At 47.0% G+C, this 23020-nt stretch overlaps 2 protein-coding genes across 8 annotated transcripts in view; one reads left to right on the plus strand and one right to left on the minus strand.

The window, feature by feature from the left end:
* NFATC3 (nuclear factor of activated T cells 3) overlaps positions 1-15665 on the plus strand; it is a 126774-nt gene extending 111109 nt beyond the window's left edge. Inside the window, exons 10-12 of one of the 5 annotated variants that reach the window (XM_066243487.1) lie at positions 3500-3603; positions 4821-4854; positions 13468-13578. In XM_066243487.1, coding sequence (XP_066099584.1) covers positions 3500-3600 — 101 coding nt within the window. In that variant the 3' untranslated portion in view covers positions 3601-3603; positions 4821-4854; positions 13468-13578. Of the gene's footprint in view, positions 1-3473; positions 3608-4820; positions 4855-13467 lie in introns of those variants that run through there. The other 4 variants (XM_066243486.1, XM_066243485.1, XM_066243488.1 and 1 more) reach the window with 4 other exon arrangements.
* A 460-nt stretch (positions 15666-16125) lies between these two features.
* Positions 16126-22890, minus strand: ESRP2 (epithelial splicing regulatory protein 2). 3 transcript variants are annotated; one of them, XR_010727120.1, is made up of 16 exons: positions 22560-22890; positions 22345-22473; positions 20716-20829; positions 20489-20603; positions 20067-20165; positions 19785-19839; positions 19605-19715; positions 19397-19529; positions 19268-19310; positions 18805-19106; positions 18483-18695; positions 18182-18380; positions 17846-18057; positions 17427-17592; positions 17245-17350; positions 16126-16908 (listed from the first exon to the last, which is right to left on the minus strand). XR_010727120.1 is itself a non-coding variant. In XM_066243490.1 (15 exons), the coding sequence occupies exons 1-15, from the start codon at positions 22755-22757 to the stop codon at positions 17261-17263; spliced, it is 2154 nt and encodes a 717-aa protein (XP_066099587.1). In that variant the 5' UTR covers positions 22758-22890; the 3' UTR covers positions 17068-17260. The 3 variants fall into 3 exon arrangements, 2 of the variants coding, with proteins under 2 accessions (XP_066099587.1, XP_066099588.1); XM_066243490.1 differs by lacking the exon at positions 16126-16908 and having other exon boundaries at positions 17068-17350; positions 17846-18032; XM_066243491.1 differs by lacking the exons at positions 16126-16908; positions 22560-22890 and having other exon boundaries at positions 17068-17350; positions 17846-18032; positions 22234-22347.
* Between the last annotated feature and the right edge of the window lie 130 nt (positions 22891-23020).

The raw sequence follows: 23020 nt of genomic DNA on the forward strand, positions 1-23020 counted from the left end.
GGGTCCCCCGCACGCCAGGCCAACGCTCTACCGCTGAGCCAACCAGCCAGGGCCTGTTTGCTTAATTTATTAGTGCTGACTTTGTTTTTTTTTGTTTTTTTTTTTAATTTTAGTGAGAGGAAGGGAGGCAGAGACAGGCTCCTGCATGTGCCCCAACTGGGATCCACCCAGCAAGCCCACTAGGGAGCAATGCTCTGCCCATCTAGTGCCCTTGCTCCGTTGCAACCAGAGCCATTTTATCGCCTGAGGCAGAGGCCATGGAGCCATCCTCAGCGCCCAGGGCCAACTTGCTCTAATCAAACCTTGGCTGCAGGAGTGGAAGAGAAGAGAGAGAGAAGCAAGAGGGGGAGGGATAGAGAAGCAGATGGGCGCTTCTTCTGTGTGCCCTGACTGGGAATCGAACCTGGGACATCCACACACCAGGCTGACGCTCTGCCACTGAGCCAACTGGCCAGGGCAATGCTAACATTTTTTTGTATGTGAAATCCTTTTTTTTAATTTTTCTTTTTTTAAAAATTAATTTTTAGAGAGGAGAGAGAGAGAGAAAGAGAGAGAGAGGAGGAGGAGGGAGGAGCAGGAAGCATCAACTCCCATATGTGCCTTGACCAGGCAAGCCCAGGGTTTTGAACCGGCGACCTCAGCGTTCCAGGTCGATGCTTTATCCGCTGCGCCACCACAGGTCAGGCTGTATGTGGAGTCTTTAGAGGTTTCTGTATATAAAATCATGTCATTTGTGAATAGAGATTATTTTTCCTTTTCCTTTCTAATTTGGAATCCTTTTAATTCTTTTATCTAATTGTTCCATCTAAAACTTTCAGTACTATGTTGAATAGCAGTGGCAAAGGTGGACATCCTTGTCATGTTCTTGATCTTAGGGCAAAAGCTTTCAGTCTTTCACTATTGAGTATAATGTTATCTGTGGGCTTTTCCTATATGGCCTTTATCATTTTGAGGCAATTCCCTTCTGTTCCTAATTTACTGGATGATTTTCTTTAAGGGGCCTTGTATTTCTCAAGTGCTTCTTCTGCATCAGTTGAAATGAACATGTGTTTTTTCCCCCTTCATCTTAGTAATTGATTTTCATGTTGAATCATCCTTGCATTCTGGGAATAAATCTTACTTGGTCATGATGTATATACTTCTTTTTAATATGCTGCCGAATTCAATTTGCTAGTATTTTGTTAAGGATTTTTACACCTATATTCACGGGATAGTCTGTAGATTTCTTAAAGTATCTTTTTTTGACTTTGATACCAGGGCATTGCTGGCCTTAGAATGACTTAGAAAGTGTTCCCTTCTCTTTAATCATTTGAAAGAGTTTAAGGAGGATTGGTGTTAATTCTTTAGATGTTTGGTCAAAGTTTTTGTGACAGGAAAAAATAAATTAGGTATTTTTTGGAGCTGTCAGTAGTGTTTTAAGGAACTAGAAAGATGTTTTGGGGACTGCAAGTTTCACAAGCACAATCTGAAATGACTACTGCTTCAGCCAACTCACAAAAGCCCCCAGCACCTGTTGGCCTCTTAGCTTTGTTTCTGGGCTTTTTTCTTCAAATTTATGTACCGCTTTACTTGGAATCACATGTCCTATAACACTTCACGTCTGTTTTCGAGGAGTTGTGGAGATTGGGTACCCTCAGAAAGGAGACTTGACAGTATATCTTCAGTCTTTAAAATACTTTATACATATTGGAATCTTTAAATCACTCCTGAAGACTAGGTGAGTGATCTCAAATTCAATAATAAAAATTACTAAGGCAGAGAAATTTTGCCTAAGCACAAAAGATTTCTGGGTTTTGTGTTTTACCCCTTTAGTGAGGCTGCGTTTTGCACAGATTGGCTTCTCTTTTATTTTCCCTTCTTTATCTGCCTACAACGAAGGGTATTACTGTTTTCATGTTCTCTTCCAAGATGTAAAAAGCATTCTTTTAGAACTCATGGTTAGGTCCTTTTGTTTGCAGTTGTACAGCAAAGCCCAAAAAATAATTCCTTACCAGCCGAAAGGAGGAGGCTTTGCCCCATTGTATATATTTTGGATTCTAACTGGGCATCTGATTATGTCAGCCGCTATCACAGAACTGACCAATAGTGACTCTTCCTGAGTATGATTTTCAAACATTTATAACAGTTTTCCATAAGAAATAAGTTTCATAGCTTGGCCCAGTACATAACAAAAACATATACAACTAACATAAAAGTCTTACAAACCAATTCTTAACCTTTTTTCCCCAAAAAATACAGACTGATAAAAAAATGCAGACTTCTATTTACTATTTTGTTCTTTTTAAAAAAAAAAAATACTGATTTTAGCTTGCTGAATTTATTTGGTAACCTGCTAATAATGGATGTGAACTTTTGTTTAAAAAATATTCCTCTGGAAAAAAAAAATATTCCTCTGTGACCTCCAACTTTTCCTGTGCATATAGTTTTCTGGGCTCCTACTCTTAGACATTTTGATTCTGTGGTTGGAAGTAGAGGCCAGGAATTTAGTTGGTTTTTTTTTTTTTTTGGTATTTTTCTGAAGCTGGAAACGGGGAGAGACAGTCAGACAGACTCCTGCATGCGCCCCACGGGGATCCACCCGGCACGCCCACCAGGGGGCGATGCTCTGCCCCTCCGGGGCGTCGCTCTGTTGCAACCAGAGCCACTCCAGCACCTGGGGCAGAGGCCAAGGAGCCATCCCCAGCGCCCGGGCCATCTTTGCTCCAGTGGAGCCTCGCTGCAGGAGGGGAAGAGAGAGACAGAGAGGAAGGAAAGGGGGAGGGATGGAGAAGCAGATGGGCGCTTCTCCTGTGTGCCCTGGCCAGGAATTGAACCCGGGACTTCTGCACACCAGGCCGACGCTCTACCACTGAGCCAACCAGCCAGGGCAGGAATTTAGATTTTTTATTAAGTGCCCAGATAGTTTTGATATAGCCATAGACAAGTATTTGGGAACAGTTTAGAGCTAACCTAATAAAAACTAGTTTATTTAAAACTGACTCTAGCCTGACCTGTGGTGGCGCTGTGGATAAAGTGTGGACCTGGAATGCTGAGGTCGCCCGTTTGAAACCCTGGGCTTGCCTGGTCAAGGCACATACGGGAGTTGATGCTTCCTGCTCCTCCCCCTTCTCTCTCTCTCTCTCTCTCTCTTTCTCTCTCAACTTTCTAAAATGAATAAATAAAAACTCTTAAAAAAAAGAGCCCAGTGGTCTGATGTCTTGTCCCTATCCTTTAAAAAAATACACTGACTCCCTTAAATTGTTAAAAACTGTCATTATAACTTTTCAAATTATTGCACTTTTAATTTTAGAAAATAAATCAGTTATTATTCCCTAAACTTTCTGGACTCCAATATTCATATTATTTTGTAAAATGTGGGGAGCCATTTTAGGCAGTGATGGACCGATAAAGGACAGTTTAATTCCTCTTGCTTCTAGAAAAGAACAGCCTGGGCATGTAGTAGGTTAAGTTATCCTCTGGTTTGTTCCATTCAGTAGTGATATTGTCTTCTTTGACACAGACCAGTTTATGTATGACTTGGAACACCAGCCATCAGGTTCAGCAGAGAAATGGCCTAACCACAGTGAGCTCTCATGTCCAGTTCCTTTCTGGAGAATCTAGAGGGTGAGTGTTGTTTGAAATGTGTCACTGTTTTTGTGCCAAGTCTGGTATTTGCATGCTGTGCCCGGATTTGCATGTGCTACAGAGGACGGGTATATACATGGGCACCCTCATGGTAGGCCCACATTATCTTTGGAGCTGCACTTTGACTGTAAGACTCTGCTTTTTAAATCTAACCATACTTTGGCTCTCATACTTCTGCTTATAATTTTAGTTTCAGTTTGAATAAAAGGCAAGTGTTTAATTGGATCTGTTAAACCAAAGCAGAGAGAAGCCCATCTATATGAATTCTATGACTTGGGTACTGAGTAAATCTGGTTGCTGCTCAGGCCTATAAACCTACTCGTTTCTGGTCCGGTATTCTGTTTTGATGTGAGGCAGTATGGAATGAAAATAAAGTAGGAAATTATATCCATTTGTCAGAGGCAGCCTGGATCATCTCCCCTTGAGCCTGCCCTCTAGGCTGTGTTTGCACTCCTGGTAGTTTATCTTGGGCTCCATTTGGTAGGAATGTGTAGAAATAGAATAGTCAGTGCTGGTGAGGAAGCGAGCTGGGCCTCAGAACCCCCCACCGCTCCACATACACACTCAGCTCCTTTCTTCAAAGACTCTCAAAGCCACTTAGAAAGTATGTAATAGAAATTATAAATGTACAAATCCTAATTCTCAAAATGCCACTTGAATTTCATTTTAATTAATTTAGATTTGGAAGAGGGCTTAGAAATCCTATTTATTACCCCAAATATTTATATTGAGGAAACCAAACAGAGCACCAAAACCGTGGCTTCTCCTAGAAGCTGGGCATAGTCTCAATCATTCTTTTTTTTTTTTTTTTTTATTCATTTTTAGAAAGGAGAGAGAGAGAGAGAAGAGAGACAGAGACAGAGAGAGAGAAGGAGGGGAGGAGCAGGAAGCATCAACTCCCATATGTGCCTTGACCAGGCAAGCCCAGGGTTTCGAACTGGCGGCCTCAGCATTTCCAGGTCGACGCTTTATCCACTGCTCCACCACAGGTCAGGCTCAATCATTCTTGTCTCTAATCATGAAAGAAATAAAAGTGGCAACTAAATTTCTGCATATCTATAAAACCCTCAGAAGAGTTATAACCAGGAGTATTTAAATTAATTTCCTCATATTATGGTTCAGAAAATCAGTTGAAAAAAGATTAATTGCCCTAGTTACATCACAGCTGAACCAAGATTAAAACTTATTTTTTCCAGTGTTGCTCTTCCTGTTTGTGAAGCAGTGATCTTGGTAAGTGTTTATCTGGAGTGAAGGGATTAATGAGTGACTAAGAAATGAACCTAGAGGTAAGAACATAAAAACAGCAGGCGCTATAGATCAGTGGTCCCCAACCTTTTTTTGGGCCACGGACCAGTTTAATGTCAGAAAATTTATATTTTCACAAACCGGCCTTTAGGGTGGTACTGATAAAATATCACATGACCGAGACAAGCATCAAGAGTGAGTCTTAGACAGATGTAACAGAGGGAATCGGGTCATTTTTTAAAAATAAAACATCGTTCAGACTTAAACATAAATAAAACGGAAATGATGTAAGTTATTTATTCTTTCTCTGCGGTCCGGTACCAAATGGCCCACGGACCGGTACTGGTCCATGGATCGGGGGCTGGGGACCACTGCTATAGATAACTCCTTTAAGATGTTAAGCAATAAGCCTGACCAGGCGGTGGCGCAGTGGATAGAGCATCGGACTGGGGTGCAGAAGACCCAGGTTCAAGACCCCCGAGGCCACCAGTTTGAGTGCAGGCTCAACTGTTTTTTGTGGGCTTTTTATTCATTTTTAGAGAGGACAGAGAGGGAGAGAGACAGAGAGGGAGAGAGAGGAGAGACAGAGAGAGAGAGAAGGGGGGAGGAGCTGGAAGCATCAACTCCCATATGTGCCTTGACCAGGCAAGCCCAGGGTTTCGAACCAGCGACCTCAGCATTTCCAGGTCGACGCTTTATCCACTGCACCACCACAGGGCAGGCTGGCTCATCTGGTTTGAGCAAGGCTCACCAGCTTGAGCCCAAGGTCTCTGGCTTGAGCAAGGAGTCACTCGGTCTGCTATAGCCCTCAGTCAAGGCACATATGGGAAAGCAATCAACAAACAACTAAGGTGCCGCAACAACGAATTGATGCTTCTCATCTCTCTCCCTTTCTGTCTGTCCCCCTCTCTGACTGTCTCTGTCACTAAATAAATAAATTAATTAATTAATTAGAATGCTTTAAAAAAAAGAATTAAAAATAAAAAAAATGTTAAGCAATGAAAGAAAAAAAGTAGATCTGGAGGGTGATGTGAAGTCTGGTTTTTGTTTGCTTTGTTTGAGAAACTTAATTCATGTTTAAATAATGATTAGAAGGATCCAAGAGGGGAGGTGGGTAAATTGATTGAAGAGATGGAAGAGTAAAGAAAATTGATGGGTCAAGGTCTTAAAAGGCCTATATGGGATTCATAACAGAAGTGGTAAAGTGAGTCATGTGGATTTAGGATTTATGGCTCTGGAGCTCAGGTTTGGCCCCTAGATGTAATAGATGTGGGAGCCAACAGTATATAAAAATGGACAAGATTATACAGAGAAAATATATAAAGTAAAAAAAAGACTAAATCCTAAAATTCCGAATCCCATATCTTAACCCAAATTGAAAGGTGTGTGTAAGCCCTGGCCAGTTGGCTCAGCGGTAGAGCGTCGGCCTAGCGTGCGGAGGACCCGGGTTCGATTCCCGGCCAGGGCACACAGGAGAAGCGCCCATTTGCTTCTCCACCCCTCTGCCGCGCTTTCCTCTCTGTCTCTCTCTTCCCCTCCCGCAGCCAAGGCTCCATTGGAGCAAAGATGGCCCGGGCGCTGGGCATGGCTCTGTGGCCTCTGCCTCAGGCGCTAGAGTGGCTCTGGTCGCAACATGGCGACGCCCAGGATGGGCAGAGCATCCCCCCCTGGTGGGCAGAGCGTAGCCCCTGGTGGGCGTACCGGTTGGATCCCGGTGGGGCGCATGCGGGAGTCTGTCTGACTGTCTCTCCCTGTTTCCAGCTTCAGAAAAAAGAAAAAAAAAAAAAAGAAAAAAAAGAAAGGTGTGTGTATATATATATATTTTTTGTTTGTTTTGTTTTGTTTTGTTTTTGCTGATACAGAAGGGTACATGCTGATACTTGAATATACTTTGAAGTACCTGTGTACTATTTACTCAGCTGAAGATTTCATGTTTGTAGAATGTTGTGAGTTACAACCTTTTCTAGAGGAAAGATCTGTAATAACACTAAGGATAGCATCACATACATAAGGCTTCTTAAAAAGGAAGAACCCTTAATAACAGCACTAATCACGCCCTTGTCAGTTGTGGTGAAAAAAGTGTCATAATTTTCCTTTACTAGTATCAAAGTTAATGTTAAAGTAAAGGATATCATCTGATAATTGTACATAATATTTTTAACGTGTCCTGTGGTTGAAAGCTGACTAAAGTTCAGGTAAAATTTAAAATAACTTTCTTAAAAACTTAGCATGATAAAATTCAAGCTGGTTATCTTGGTTCTTGCTTAAAATATGTAAATATTCTTTCTATGTTACCTTTCTGGTGGTGAGTTTTATTTTCATCAGTAATATAAGTTAGCCTGACTTGTGGCACAGTGGGTAGAGCGTCAACCTGGAATGCTGGGATTGCTGTTTCAAAGACTAGGTTTGCTTGGTCAAGGCACATACAAGAAGCAACTACTATGAGTTGATGCGTCCCACTCCTGCCCTTTCCTTTCTCTCTCTTTCCTCTCTGTAAAAATCAATAAATGAACTCTTTAAAAAAAAAAAATAATAGGCCCCGACCTGTTGGCTCAGTGGTAGAGCATCAGCCCAACATGTGGAAGACCCAGGTTCGATTCCCAGTCAGGGAACACAGTAGAAGTGACCATCTGCTTCTCCACCCCTCCACCCCTCCACCCCTCCACCCCTCCACCCTTCCACCCTTCCACCCTTCTCTGTCTTTTCTCCTCCTGCAGCCATGGTTCGAATGGCTTGAGCAAGTTGGCCCAGGGCACAGAGGATGGCTTCATGTCCTCACCTCAGGTACAGAAATAGCTTGGTTGCCGAGCAATGGAGAAAGCCCCAGATGGGCAGATCATTGTCCCATAGAGGGCTTGCCAGACACTAGTGGGAATCTGTCTCTCTGCCTCCCCACCTCCTACTTAATTATAAAGAAAAGTAAAAAAAATAATATAAAGTAGGTTACTATAATGGAGTTCCCAAAATACAGCGACTTAACCACATTGGAGGTTTCTTTCATACTTAATGGAAATTGCTTTCATTTCTGGGGTTTGTCAAAGCAGAGTCAGCACTTTGAGCTTTAGCACAAAGCAAGGAGTGGGTAGGAGAGGAAAAGACTATGAAACAAGTGATGAAGGAAATGCACACGTGACTTTCACTTACAGTTCATTGGAGAAAACAGTTTCATGGGAATACCTAGCTATAAAGAGAAAGCAGGGAAACATGTGGTCTGGAGCTGAGTGGCCACATGTCTGTATAAACTCAATTACTGGAGAAGAGTGAATTAGGACACTTAGTAGTTACCTTCTGAATTTTCAGGAATGTTTTTCTGCCTTTAGCTTGTGAAGGCAAATTCATCGGATTTTGATAAATGCAGACTCTTAAGCTAATTCCATAAGTAGGTGAATTAAGCATTTCATGTGTTAGATGGTGTTCTTATAACTTAACAAATAACCTAAAAGTAAATCTTAGCAAAACTATGCTATAGATAAGAGTAGTAAACCAAAAATACTAGAATTCTCATCCATTTAAAATTACTTCGCCTGACCAGGCAGTGTCGCAGTGGATAGAGCGTCGGACTGGGATGCAGACAACCCAGGTTCGAGACCCCGAGGTCGCCAGCTTGAGCGTGGGCTCATCTGGTTTGACCAAAAGCTCACCAGCTTGAACCCAAGATCACTGGCTCCAGCAAGGGGTTACTCGGTCTGCTGAAGGCCCGCGGTCAAGGCACGTATGAGAAAGCAATCAATGAACAACTAAGGTGTTGCAACGTGCAATGAAAAACTAATGATTGATGCTTCTCATCTCTCTCTGTTCCTGTCTGTCCCTGTTTATCCCTCTCTCTGACTCACTCTCTGTCTCTGTAAAAATAAACATAAATAAATAAATAAAATAAAATTACTTCTATTCCTTTACTTTCAAATTTCTCATTTCTTCAAGTGAAATTCAAAAGTTATCACACCTACATTTAGCCTTTATTTATTTATTTTTTTTTAATTTTTTTAAATTTTATTTATTTTTTACAGAGACAGAGAGAGAGTCAGAGAGAGGGATAGACAGGGACAGACAGATGGGAACGGAGAGATAAGAAGCATCAATTATTAGTTTTTCATTGTGCGTTGCAACACCTTAGTTGTTCATTTGATTGCTTTCTCATATGTGCCTTGACCGCGGGCCTTCAGTAGACCGAGTAACCCCTCGCTGGAGCCAGCGACTTTGGGTTCAAGCTGGTGGGCTTTTTGCTCAAACCAGATGAGCCCGCACACAAGCCGGCAACCTCAAGGTCTCGAACCTGGGTCCTCTGCATCCCAGTCCAATGCTCTATCCACTGCGCCACCGCCTGGTCAGGCCATTTAGCCTTTATTTTATAAAATAACATCTCCATGAAAATATTCACCCAGAGAATTAATTATACTTTTATACTTATATAAAAGTATATAAATATAGGGAAGGGAAGAAAAGATGGATTTGCCAAACTTTGAATTCATTTTAGTTTCATGATGAAATAACATATAAATTGAATTATACATAAAAATCATTTAGGCCTGACCTGTGGTGGTGCAGTGGATAAAGCATCGACCTGGAAATGCTGAGGTCGCCGGTTCGAAACCCTGGGCTTGCCTGGTCAAGGCACATATGGGAGTTGATGCTTCTAGCTCCTCCCCCTTCTTTCTCTCCCTCTCTCTCTCCTCTCTAATAATGAATAAATAAAATTTTTTTAAAAATCCTTTACAAAAATGCTCAAGATGTTCAGTTGCTAGTTATGTATATAAAGGCCCTTTGGGCTTTTGTGTATATGACAGTGTGCATCCGCCTCGGTTACCCTGCTCCTCTCCACCTGGTGGTGAGACTTCATATCATACCACACTTGTCAGCTCTGAATTCTTAAGCATTGGAAATAGCTCTAAATAAGAGGCCTGTTGTTACCCAAATACTTCATTCTTGTGTGTAGAAATAGCTTTCTCGTAGACTGTTTATTTGAACATTTCTTGGATAAAAAAGTTTTTTCCTACAGCAAATACTGCTTATGGCCCTAATTCTGTTTTGGTGGCACAAGCAATCCAGGTGTTGGGGTAGTGGGAGTTGAGGATGGTGGCTGCCACAAGTGGGCCAAATGCTGTGACCTACATAAACTGTTAGTCTAGGTGTTGAAGGTTGTTGACTCTTGCTCAAGGCTTTTAATTCACTTTATTCTGTATAGGGGGAAATGATAAAATTCTATACTAGGGGCATAAACAACTCATGTTCTTTTTATTATTATTATTTCTTTTATTTTTTCCTTTTTACAGAGACAGAGAATCAGAGAGAGGGATAGACAGGGACAGACAGACAGAAACGGAGAGATGAGAAGCATCAACCATTAGTTTTTTGTTGCGCATTGCGACACCTTAGTTCAGCGGTTCTCAACCTGTGGGTCGCGACCCCAGCGGGGGTCGAATGACCAAAACACAGGGGTTGCCTAAAGCCATCGGACAGGCGACCCCTGTGTTTTGGTCATTCGACCCCCGCTAGGGTCGCGACCCACAGGTTGAGAACTGCTGCCTTAGTTGTTCATTGATTGCTTTCTCATATGTGCCTTGACCGCGGGCCTTCAGCGGACTGAGTAACCCCTTGCTTGAGCCAGCGACCTTGAGTCCAAGCTGGTGAGCTTTGCTAAAGCCAGATGAGCCAGCGCTCAAGCTGGCAACCTTGGGGTCTCGAACCTGGGTCCTCAGCATTCCAGTCCGATGCTGGATCCACTGCGCCACCGCCTGGTCAGGCTCTTCATGTTCTTATCTTAAATTGGTTAAAATAAATAATAAATTTATGCATATATATATATATATATATATTCAGAAGGAAGTAGAGAATGAAATTGTAAGCAGTTGTGTGTGTTTTTTAAGACTTTATTTATTTTAGAGAGAGGAGAGAGAGAAAGGCAGGAAGATAGAGAGGAGTGGGAAGCATCAGCTCATAGTAGTTGCTTCTCATATGTGCCTTGGCCAGGGAAGCCCAGGGATTTGAACCAGTGTCCTCAGCATTCCAGGTCGATGCTTTATCCACTGTGCCACCATAGGTCAGGCACACGCATTAGCATTTTTAAGAAATTTCAAGATTGCTAATGATTTGAAGTATAAGTTACATCATAGATTTGTTTACCAGTAATAATTTTTACTTGCTTGACACTCAAATTTTGGCCAGTTAGAGATATCTCAGGAAACCAGAGGTGGTAACCTACGCCAAGAACCCCCAGCCTCAGAGAAAAGTGAGGTGGGAAGGAAAGCAGTGGACTTATTTATATACCACACTGAGCTTAAGTTATTGCAATTATTTGAGCATAATTTTTGTTGTTTTTTCAAGTCTCCAAATTATATTAAAGATTTAATTGGTACCTGACTAGTGGTGGCACAGTGGACCAAGCATTGACCTGGGACACTAAGGTCCCAGGTTTGAAACTCCAAGTTGCTGGCTTGAGTGCAGGATCATTTGGCTTAAGCTCATGCTCACCAGCTTGAACATGGGATCATATAGTCAGTTTGAGTGCCCTTTTTTGTGTGTTTAGAAAATCTTGGCTTTATTGTAGTTTTAAAATCCTAAATTGTCAGAAAAGGAAAAAAAAAAACTGTCAAGAATCTTCCAGGTGCCTTCAGCTGAGTGAGGTCAGGCATACCAAGGGAGAAAGAACAGCAGAACTTTGGTAAGGGGGTGCAGAAATAACACAGCTTCAATCAGGCCTTTGCTCAGTGATACCACCCTATGCTACCTCAATGGGTTCATCCTTACAATCTAAGTGTACTTGGTAAGTGGGTGGATATTGCTTGACAGAGACCCTCACTCTCAAGAAAATATAAACATTTGACTTCCTCATAAAAACACAGGAGAACAGTAACAGTACATCATGTGGTTTTTGGTGACCATAAAGCACTATTTTTAATCACTTTGTAATTTTAAAACTTGAACAGTGAGATAAGAATCAAAAACGGTGTGTTGCATGGCTGCCTGGAACATCTCTGAAATTACCATCTTTGGGGGGGCGGGGGGTAAGTGATAGGAAAAGGTGACTTGAATGTGAGCTGGGTACTTGCCTTCTCTATTTGGCTTTTTGCCACTGCTATGACACCTGTGTAAATAGTCAAAATCAAAATCATATGTCATGTGTTAGTCTGTCTCAGTAACATTCTCTGGTCCCCTTCCTACCCTGGCACCTAATGAACTTTCAGTGTACTATTTTCAAGTAGCTTCCAAATAATTGTATCAAATTAGGATCTATTTGTGCAGTCATCAGAAGTTGATGTTTTCTTGGCTTGACCTGTGGTGGCACAGTGGATAAAGCGTCGACCTGGAATGCTGAGGTTGCCGGTTCAAAACCCTAGGCTTGCTTGGTCAAGGCACATATGGGAGTTGATGCTTCCTGCTCCTCCCACTTTCTCTCTCTCTCTCTCCTCTCTAAAATGAATAAATAAATTTAAAAAAAAAAAAGAAGTTGATGTTTTCTTAGTAATAGTGCCCTTCCCCTTCAGGAGTTCCCAACTTATTTGAGAGACAGCTCACTATGCCTATTAGTAATGTATTATGATGAGTAATATTAGAGGCCATAGAGATCACAGGCCATCCCTGTGCTCCCTCTTAGAATGAGACTAGCCCATAGATCCACACGAATCTGCACAGAAAATTACTTATTATGTGGTTTGGAAAACAAAGGCGCCAAGGGCTTATCTCTTCATGTCCCCTTTATAGTCTCACTATATATTATATGAGGGGTTTTTTTTGTTTTTTAAATCTCCATACCTGAGTAAAGTGAAGAAAAAATGTGTTTTTATGGTCCTGGCTGGTTGGCTTAGTGGATAGAGAATAAGAGTGTCAGCCCTGGCATGTGGATGTCCCAGATTCGATCCCCAGTCAGGGCATACATGAGAAGCGACCATCCGCTTCCCTTCCCCTTCCTCTCCCTCTTCTCTCTCTTCCTTTCTCATAGCCAGGGGCTAAGTTGGTTTGATGATTGGCCCCGGGCACTGAGGCTAGCTAGTTGGTCTGGGCGTTGGCCTCACGCTCTGAGTATAGCTCAGTTGATAGGCCCAGCCGGAGTTTGCTGGGTGGATCTGGTCAGGGTACATGCAGGAATCTGCCTCACTATCTCCCCTTCTCTTACTTAAAAAAAAATAAAAATTAAATTTAAAAAAGAAAGCCATGCCTGATCAGGCAGTGGCGCAGTGGATAGAGCGTCGGACTGGGATGTGGAAGACCCAGGTTCGAGACCTCGAGGTCGCCAGCTTGAGTGTGGGCTCATCTGGTTTGAGCAAAAATTCACCAGCTTGGACCCAAGGTCGCTGGCTCAAGCAAGGGGTTATTCGGTCTGCTGAAGGCCCGCAGTCAAGGCACATATGAGAAAGCAATCAATGAACAACTAAGGTGTTGCAATGTGCAACGAAAATCTAATGATTGATGCTTCTCATCTCTCCATTCCTATCTGTCTGTCCCTGTCTATTCCTCACTCTGACTCTGTCTCTTTAAAAAAAAAAAAAAAAAAGCCATGGTAAGGGAAAAAAAGCTTTGTCTTTCAAGTAGAGCTTGGCATTGAGCTTCATATGATCTGTCAATCAGAGGTTACTAATCACTCTGCCTTTTCTTGTTTTTCAGTGAACGAGATAATTGGGAGAGACATGTCCCAGATTTCTGTTTCCCAAGGAACGGGGATGAGCAGGCAGACGCCCCTCCCTGGTCCCAATTCACTGGATTTAGGAAGATCCGATGGGCTCTGACAGTGCTTGCTGCTTACTTGTATCCACCACCACCACCACCACGTACTTCTCAGCATGTTTCTTTCCTTGGACCTTGGGTTTCCAACTCTGCAGCCTTCAGGACTGACGCCAGAAGTTGGGGTCACTGTTTGTGGGGAAGTCAGCATTCCTCCACCTCAGGCCTTGGGTAGATTTTATAAAAGAACAGGAACAGCTGCACAGGCTGTTAGAGCTGTGGGGAAATGAGCTTTGCTTTTTATTTCTAATAGGATACTTTTATATGATGGGTGCTTTGAATGTGAATGCAGCAGGCTCTTCATTTCAGAGGTGCTGCTTTTGCAGGTGACCTGGTTGCTTAGCTAGGATTGGTGATTTGTACTGCTTTATGGTCATTTGAAGGACCCTTTAGCTTTAATGGTATTTTTTAAATAGGAACTTTTTGATAAAACCTTCCAGAGGCAAACATAAAAGAAAAAATATTCTCTGAAGCCCCCACCTATGTCTCAGAAATTCAGCATGTGTCCTGAAGCCTTTCATAGATTCATAGGAAATAAAGCCAAATATAGCTCATACCTCTTTATAAAAACTGTTAGATAAAATGAGAAGAGACCATTCCAATCACTGAACTGTTGGAATATAAAATAACATTCCAAAGCATAGCCTTTTCATAACTTTCTAGGTAATCTTCCTGCAGTCTCTCCATAAGGACTCCATGTTGCTTTTTCCCTCAGGGCCCTGGGTAAAATAGCTACTTAAAATAAAGGTGACTTTGAAAGGTGAGGTTTTAGCTTGGTAGCTTCAGTTTCTTGCCAGCCTACAAACAAGTGCTCTTCCCTTTTATGTCCAAGTGGGAGCATTAGCGTTTAGCTGCTCTATAACCTTTGAAGCCTGTCTCATGATGATTTAGGCAACTTTATTGGTTCTAACTCATCTCTAAGAGTCAGGCTATGTCAGGAGCTAAGCACAAATGAGCTATGGTTCAGAACAGGAGCAGAAAAAATGCAGGATTCCAGATGGGAAGCTTTTAAGATTCAAACTGGCATGGAAGGCTTATCCCTCATTCTGTTTAGCAGCCTAAAATGATCCTGGCCTACCTTGTTCCAACTGCATAGCCTAAAAACCAGCCTTTTCCCAAAAAGGCTTTGAGGCAAATCCAAAAATAAGGTAGCATCATAGAACTGACCCTCCAGACCAAAGATGCCCTGGTGCTGCTGCAGGTGAGGCTGGTGCTCAAGTCAACAGCCAGCAAGTGACTCCAGCCTGCTGTCTACCAAAGGAGGTACCCAACTTGGGTGCTATTTTCAAAGCCCCACCCTCACCCTTCCCGTTAGTAAGATAAGCTGTCTGGTCCAAGCTTGGGCCTATTTCAGAGCTCTGAAGTTTACAGCATGTTTTCATATGAAATGATGTACTTGCAGGTATTCAGAAAGCAAAATTTTTGAGTGCCTACATATGAGACAGTGTGCTGACTGGTCAAAGGTTTGATGCTGTTCTTCAGGGCATTGTGGGTCCTAGATGCCAGGATTCTCTACTCAAGCCAACTGAGTCCTGGGCTGAGGGAGCTGGCCCATTGCCCACCACCTGTAGTCAGCCAGGAGAAGGAGCTGTTGAATCAGGATGAGGAAGTGTGGTCATTTTTTTTCCCTTCAAACCATGATTTCTCCCTTAAAACTAGTTAAGAAAAATACCTATCCTTCAGCAAATCACTCTGGTCCCTCTTGGAGCTGGGTGTTTTCATATTTTCTTTGAAAAGTGAGTTTCATGTCACAGGGTAGATAGTGAGATTTTTCAGGGCTATGGGTGGAAGCCCACAGCTTCCTTTGGAGGTTGTTGGGGACTGGCCCAAGAGATGAAGTTCCAGAGAGCTGGCCAGACTTGCCTCCACTCTCTTGCCCCTGGTGTAACTGCCTCATGGGTTTCTTGCAAGTGTTGCCTTTGCAGGATCCATTGGGGTTGCTCTGCTATCCTCAAGAATAAAAAAAGCCTCTATGATTCAGAGTTGCTATGCACCAAATTTTGATGCCTTTTAAATACCTTGATGCCTGTAGCACTAGAAATGCTTTCCTATTTAAAATAAAAGTTAAATTTTAAAATAGAGCTTTGTATATACTATGTAAGCAGTTTTGTATTAGCTTTGTAAAAGCTTTGATGTAAGAGTCAATATTTTTCGGCCTTGTAGATAAAGACCGGTAAATTTTTGTGCAACATAGTGGTGTTAAAGCACACATCCATTGAACTATGCAAGTTGAGTTCTAGTAGCAGCAGTGAACAGCTGGGCATGTGCTAGCACCCACCCCTTCCCCCTTCCAGCCTGTGCAAGGTCTTGGGTTGAGGAATGGGATGAGCAGCCTTCTGCTTACTGGAGATGCAGAGAAACATGGCTGAAAACAAGCTTTAAAAGAAACAGCTGTCTCCAGAATCACCTGTGAGGCTGCTTCTTGGGGTGCAGCCTGCTGCTGCCCAGGGCTAGTCACTATCATCAGAGCTCTGCTGGGTCTGGCTATGAAGCTGTTTTTGGTACTTTGAACAGATGGTCAACTTTAAGATTCACATGAGCTCAAGTTGAAACCTTGTATTTTATAAAATGGATGATTGTTCAGTTAAGGAACCGGTTCTCAGTTATGTTTACAGCACTTGGGTTTGTGTTTTCTTGTACATTTTGTATTTTAAAACCTTTTATAGGAGTACACCACTCCTTACACAAATACAAAGGGAAGAGCCAGCAATTCAGGCTCCTTAGTTACAGTGCTGAAATAATAAATGATGACAGGTCAACAGTCTCCTTGAAATCTGCCTGAGTTTTCCTCCGCCTGGGCCTGGTATAGAGCCCCCTCACTCTGGGGCCCAAAGCTAAAGGCACTTTGGCTTTTAAAAGTCCATGTGGATAGGAACCTTTGTTTATTTTACGGAGAGGGTCGAGTTCCAGATTCCTTATGAAGTTTCAGTTCTGCACCGTCAAATGGGTGCAGAGGACATTCCACGGCATCTGCTGAGTTCAGGACAACTGGCCTGCCCAAGGTGTGCAGGAAAAGGAGGCAGAAAGTCCCCTTTAAAAATTCAAGCCTGAGGTTTTTATGTGAGGGCATCTTGCCCCCTAGTGTCCTCTGGAGGTACTGCAGTACAGTCCATCAAAACAGCCTGTGTGGTTTTTGCCATCTGATATTCCTTGTGCCAAGTTGGAGGGGCTAGCACCCTTAGGTGGGACCACCCCTGGCACAGTGTGGTCACTGAGTTCCAAGTATCCTGGGGGCTGGGGCCAGCGCTCTCTGTTTCTTTGCTCCTCCACCATTGGGAGCTTCATTCAAAAGTTCCCAGGAGTCATACATTGAAGGCACCAGAGCTTACATTAAAAAAAAAAAAAAAGGCAAGCCTACTGTCGATGTCAGCCCCACAGCATCTGTGGGTGTGGGCCATAGCCAGAACAAACTAAAGGCCCTTAGGGTGCTTCAAGAGGCCCATGTCGGGCCACTGGGAGCAGGGTAGCACCATTCCACCCCCAGCCCTGCATGCAGGGTCCAGCCATCATCTTTGGGGTGAACAGCAGAGCAATAAGTAGGGGGTGGAACTGGGGCTTGAGCTACTCTGAGTGCCTTCAGAAAGAAACCACCAGGTTGAGGGCACTGGTTCTCTGGACGCAGGAGAGACATGTTAGCTAAGGACATCAGCCAGCTCTTACCTTCTGACTCCCTGACCTACAAACACACCCACTCTTTGGGGGCCTGTAGCATAGTGCGAGACGGGTCACTAAGAGACATCAGGCTGGTGTAGTCATCAGGGGCTAGCTGCAAAAGGGATGGAGGTTTAGGGCAGGAAGCTCTAGGCTCAGCCAGGTCCCCAGACTTTCCAGTCACATCTCACCTGGTAGGCCTGGAAGATGTTGAGCAGGTCCTTCATACCAGCTGTGTACGGGACACCCTGCATACGGACCAGGGCTCCCTGCTGGGACAATACTGAGGTAGGAGCAGAGGCCAGGGCAGCAGGGGGTGTGGTGAGGTAGCCCACTGTGGTGGGGGAGACTGGAGGGCTGGGGTAGGAAAGGCAGGGTTTTAGTAGTACAGTCCCATGTAAGGCCTAGACCAAGAACTGCCTCCCTTCTCCCTTGTCTCTGCCTTATGTTTAGTTCAGTTCCTTCTCCCTAAAATCCTGACCTCTGTGTCATCTCCATTCTAATTTGTAGACAGTATCAGCCAGTCCACACCTGTCACTTCTTGTTTCACAGACCCTGCCCTCCTCCAAACCAGGATGGGGCAAGTCTGTGGTCTCAGCAGCAGGCTTACCTGGGGTAGTAAGCTGTGTAGTTCATGTAGAGTTGAGTGGCTGGCCCTGGGTAGTAGGCAACGGGGGTGGGGGCAGCAGGCACCCTGGCAGCCGGAAGCAGTGCTGAAGAGGGATAGAGAGCTGCCGTCTCGGTGGGAATGAGTGTTGGGGTGGCCTGGAAGGTGGCGTAGGCTGGTGGTGAGAGGCCTAGAGGCAGAAGTAGAGAGCACATCTGCAGGGAATCAGCCACTGCCCTGGGTGGGGTAGCCAGAAAGAAGTCCCCACTGTAGAAAGCAAGGGATTATAACAGCCTGGCCTCCACATGCCTCCTCCTTCCCCAGCCCTGGGACACTCACATGGCAACTTGCAGGGTGGAGGCGACATGCCACTGCGGCCCAAAGTACCCCCCATCAGCACACGGCTCATCTCCTCTGTGGAGCAGGGGACCACCTCCACATAGCGTTCCTTCATCACTTTTTTATGGCAACGCTGAGCAGCAGCTAAGGCCCGCTCTGCTGATGTCATCTGGATGAAGGCATCGCCGGATGGCCGACCCTGTGCACACCATCTTGTGAGCAGTCTATCCTGTTAGCAAGAGTTCCTTACTCCCAACCACACTCTCCTCCTTGTGTGTCCTCCTACTGGCAGCAGCTTTACCTGCTGGTTGAGCACCATGTGCACACCATGGGGCCGGATGTCAGCTGCTGCCTCCCCCAGAAAGCTCAGGATGTCTTCGATGGTGGCTGTGTAGGGCAGGCCTCGAAGACGTACACAGTCTCTCCCAGTCCCAGCTGTCAGTGGGAAGGGGATGGGCAGCAGTGGAGCAGTCAGTGTGGGAAGGAGTGGGCTGGATGCATAGCGGTTCAGGACCTAGTAAGGAAGGCAGCAACAGGCTGGTCATTCCTAGTAGGGCAAGGACACAGGATGGAAGAGGCACCCTGGAGAAGCACATGGTGTTGGGGGAGCCCTGGGTGCTCACCTGCTGCACCTCGGCTGCAGTGCTCCGGAAGAGTTCGATGTATCGCTTACCCAGCATGCCCTTGTGCCTGCGCAGTGCAGCCTGTGCCAGCTCATCACAGGCAAAGAGTGCAAAGGCATCACCAGTGGGCCGGCCATCAGGGTGGCGCACAAAGAGCAGCCCATCAGCACCCCCAGTCACTGGACACTCTGGCCCTAGGAAGTCCAGCACGTCTGCTGGCCCAGCCGAGAAGGGCAGTCCCCGAAGCCGCAGGATCACTTGGTCTTCCCGTGACAGGAAACGAGCTACCTCTAGTGATGTGCCTTGGTGGGGGGAGGCATGGGAGTCACCTACTGACTTCATTCGTGCCCTTCCAACTACCCATCCACACCCTGCACACAGGAGCAGAAAGGCAAGGGGAGGTGGGGAAGGGGGACGTGGGTCAAGAACCGGGGAGCTGGGCGCTGCTGGGGGCACAACTCACCCCCTGCAATCTTTACAAACTCCTCTCCTGTTGCTTTATATACCTGTGGGTACAGTGGGGACAGTCCATGGGTCTCAGGCCTGGCTGACCTCGGTTCTGCTCTGCTCCACTCCCAGCCCAAAGCCCCACCTCGATATAGCGGACACCCATGTGGTGCTTGTGTCTCTGCAACGCTAGGTCCCGCTGCTCGCTGTCCACAAAGCGGATGAGGGCCTCGCCATTTCTGCGGCCCTGGGCATTGAGGCAGAGTGCTACACCACCCCTGTGGAGCCAGTGCTATGTTAGTGCCTCCTGGGTAGGCCTGCCCTCCTGGGCCCACCCATCCTGCTGTACTCACCTGGCAATGTTGAGCCCTTTGAAAAAGCGAGCCACATCTTGGTCTGATGACTGCCAGGGCAGCCCACGGGCCCGAACCACGGTCTCACTGTCTACCACATCGGCCTTGCTGCTGCAGGGGGAGGGCTCAGGGTCAGAGCTGTCCAGTTGCTGTCACCCCCCATCCCTGGCCTGCACTCACCAAGGTCCCGTCTCATATTTCTGCTTTACCACCTCAGGCTTTGAAAACAATTGACCTAAGAGGAGATGGCATGGAGGTCAGCAGGGTCTGGTGGAGGGGTCTCCCCACCAAACTGTATAAAAAGAGGACAGTTGAAAAGGATGAAGAGGTGACAAAGGGGCTTCCACCTTATGGTCTCTCAGAGAAGGGAAGAAGTGGGGAAAGGGACTTTGAGGAATTAATAGGGAGGCATTCACTCAACCCTGAGAGAGAACAGGTAACAGGTGGTGAGGGGTATCTTACCACTGGGCCCTTCAAGCAGGTGGAGGATGACAGCTACCATTGTCTTCACTTCCCAGACCCCAAAGTCATCCTCTGTGGCATCTGTCTCCAGCCCCAACTCTGTGAGCAGAAAAATGAGGAAATACCAGCATGAGTACTATGACTGGTCCCACCTAGGCCCATGTCCGCTACATAGACACATGAGGAATGCCAGAAAGCACACTCATTTTGGCTCTGCTCATGTATGCCCTTACAGATCCCCCACCCAGACATATACATATGCCCATATATTCCAAATGTGCCGTAACACAGACAGAGATGTGCACTTAAGGACTCAGAAAATGCCAATTGTATGTGTTCATATAACCTACCAGCATGCACATACTCAGACACATATAGCCGACTGCCACCCCTACACTCTAACCCCGCTGGGTTGCAGGTACCCTGTGCCATGGTGGCCACGGTGAGGTCCCTGGCAAGGCGGGCGCGTGGGTGCTGTACATGGAACTCTCTGCGGAGGTCGTAGAAGGAGAAGAAGGTGTCGGGGAGCACCAGGTTCTGGGGGCACATGTGAGTGGGGATAAATGGATGAAACTGAACTGCCCTGCCCACCCCCACGACAATAGGTGTTCTAGGAACCCTGTCCCCTGTTGTGCCCTCAGTGGCATACCTTCCTGGAGGCCTCAGGGTGCAGGACCTGTCGCAGCAGCTGCTGCCCATCAGTGCAGAGCATGTGGGGGCCCCCACCCAGCAGAGCCACATCCCCGCTCACCAGCTGTGAAAACTGGGGAGAGAGACAGACACAGACTCACAGCTGGGCAGGCAGGAAGAAAGAGGGCACTGGCTGCAAAGCTGGTTCGGCCAGATGTTCAGCCCTACCCTGCTTGGGGAGTAGGTGTCCATGCCTGTTGGGCCTGGCTCTGTGTTCGCCTTCTTGCCTTCTCCCCCAACCCACCATATCACCTTCTCCAGGCCAAATGAGGGCAGCTACATATCACCTAAGCCCCCACTGCACACACTCCAGCATTCTGGAGTGGGGCCAGAGCAAACACCTGGTGGAGTGGGACAAGCAGGTGGGAAGGGGCGGGGCAAAGCAGGTTAAACCTGTCCCTGACCAGGCACCACCCTCAGGTGGGAGAGGCTCAGTCCTGCCTGAGGCCCGTTGGGCTCATGGTCAATGGCAGCCCCGCCTCCAGGTCTGACCAACCGAGGTGCAGAGATATTCCAAGGACAGAGCTGTACACCTGGACACCAGGGGCAGCATGAGCTTTGACCCACACCCTATCGACCAGCTGGCACTGAGCTGTTTGCTCATAGAGCGGGTGGCACTCCTGAAGCTGCCCAGCCCCTCCCCCAGCCTCCACCCCAGCTGGAGAACAGGTAGTATACGCACTAAGCAAGGCCTCAAGAACCTCTTCCATGCCAACTTTACTCTGAGACTGGCAGAGCAAGGCAAACCAGCTCTCCTTCAGCACACTCCCTAAGTGGGGGTTAGCCTGGAAGTCCTTCTGGAACAGACTAGGTTCAAACATCTTTGTGCCTCCCTTTCCTCACCAGAAACCACCAGAGTTGTTGAAAGATGAAATAATTTGTGCGTGTAAAGCACTTATACTCATTGTACTCAAGAATCAGAGAAAGGTTGAGCGCCATAGTTAAGAAAAAGAAAACAGCGATGGGAACAGCCTCCCACGTCAGCCAAGGCGGGGAGGCAACCCTAGGCCTTTGCACTCAGGAGGCAGGTAGCCTCCAGGCGGGGTCCGGACAGCGCCCACGCCTGGCCAGCCAGCTGGGACAGGCCTAGACGAGCAGCTTACACCTGGCGGCGTCTGCCTCTGGGGTAGATACACCGCCCTACGCCCCCGCTCCAGCATTTCCCAGGCGGGTGGGTGGGCCCAGGACGCAGGCGGCAGGGACTGTGACCTATGACCAAGCCGAGGTCCTTCGGCCCTTTCGGCTTCCGGCTACTGTTCTGGGAGACCTATCTACGCAGGTTCCCAGAGGCGTCTCAGTCTCAACCTTGCTCCACCGCCAGCCAGGGGACTGTGGGAAGGGTCTCGCGGCCTCCATCCCGGCCCCTCAATAGGGTGTATCTAGAAAGATTGAGAAGGCGCTCCCAGGAATGGCCGACACACGCGAACACACGCACACGCGGGAGATGATGAAAATTTCAAACAGGAACCCGTCCTACCGCCCAGGCCAGTTAGTCGTGGCGCGCCAGGCCTCGCCTCCAGCCGCCTCCCGCCGAGAAATGTCCCTGAGGTCCGTCAATGTCTCCACTCACCCCGGCCCGGGCGCTCACCTGCTGAAGCACCTTGTCCAGCGGCTCGGCCCGCGCCAGGCTGTCCGCGCTCAAGCCACTGGCCTCGCGGCACTGCGGGCTCAGTGCGGCCGCCTCCGCGCGAATCAGTGACTTGTGCAGCGTCCCCACCTGCGAGTGCCGGGGAAACCTATCAGCCACTGCGTCCCTCAGATCACGAAGCTCCCTGGGGACCCACTACCCCCTTCCCACCCTACCTGGCGGCTCCGCGGCTCCACCACTTGCCACACTAGCAGGATTAAGTCGGTCTCGTCGGAGCCCAGATCTGGCCCTAGTGCACCGGCCGTGGCACCGAACAGTACGACCAGGGGTCCAGGCTCTGGGCAGGAGTCGGTGGCAGAGTCTGCTGCGGGGTTTGGGCCTGGGGGTGGTGGCTGGGGTGGCGGCGGAGTCATGGCCGCAGAGAAAGGGGGCGCTCGGCCACACACACGCGGACCGACGAGGCGCACGCACGCACCGACCGACCGCAAACGCGGATCAGCTTGGGCGGGACACCGTGTGTCAGGGGCGGCACCTGCGGCCCGGCTGGCTCAGTGGGCGCTGCTGAGACCCGCCCGCGGCGCCCGGCGAGGCGGGGCGGCTACCGGCCTCAGCCCTCTCTGGGCTAGTTACCTGTCGGCCCCGCGAGCCACGTGACCGAGGGCGGCTCCGGCAGCTG

The sequence above is a fragment of the Saccopteryx bilineata genome, chromosome 9 (assembly GCF_036850765.1).
Source record: "Saccopteryx bilineata isolate mSacBil1 chromosome 9, mSacBil1_pri_phased_curated, whole genome shotgun sequence".
Taxonomy (NCBI): Eukaryota; Metazoa; Chordata; class Mammalia; order Chiroptera; family Emballonuridae; genus Saccopteryx; species Saccopteryx bilineata.

What these genes read in the sequence shown, in the direction of transcription:
- ESRP2 (XM_066243490.1), bottom strand. Translation starts at nt 22,757, where the DNA reads ATGACTCCGCCGCCACCCCAGCCACCACCCCCAGGCCCAAACCCCGCA. An exon ending in CTGCAGCCGAGGTGCAGCAG is followed by an intron (nt 18,696 to 18,804) that starts GTGAGCACCCAG and finishes CTTCCTTACTAG; the next exon opens with GTCCTGAACCGCTATGCATC. An exon ending in TCCACCCTGCAAGTTGCCAT is followed by an intron (nt 18,033 to 18,181) that starts GTGAGTGTCCCA and finishes TTCTGCCTCTAG; the next exon opens with GCCTCTCACCACCAGCCTAC.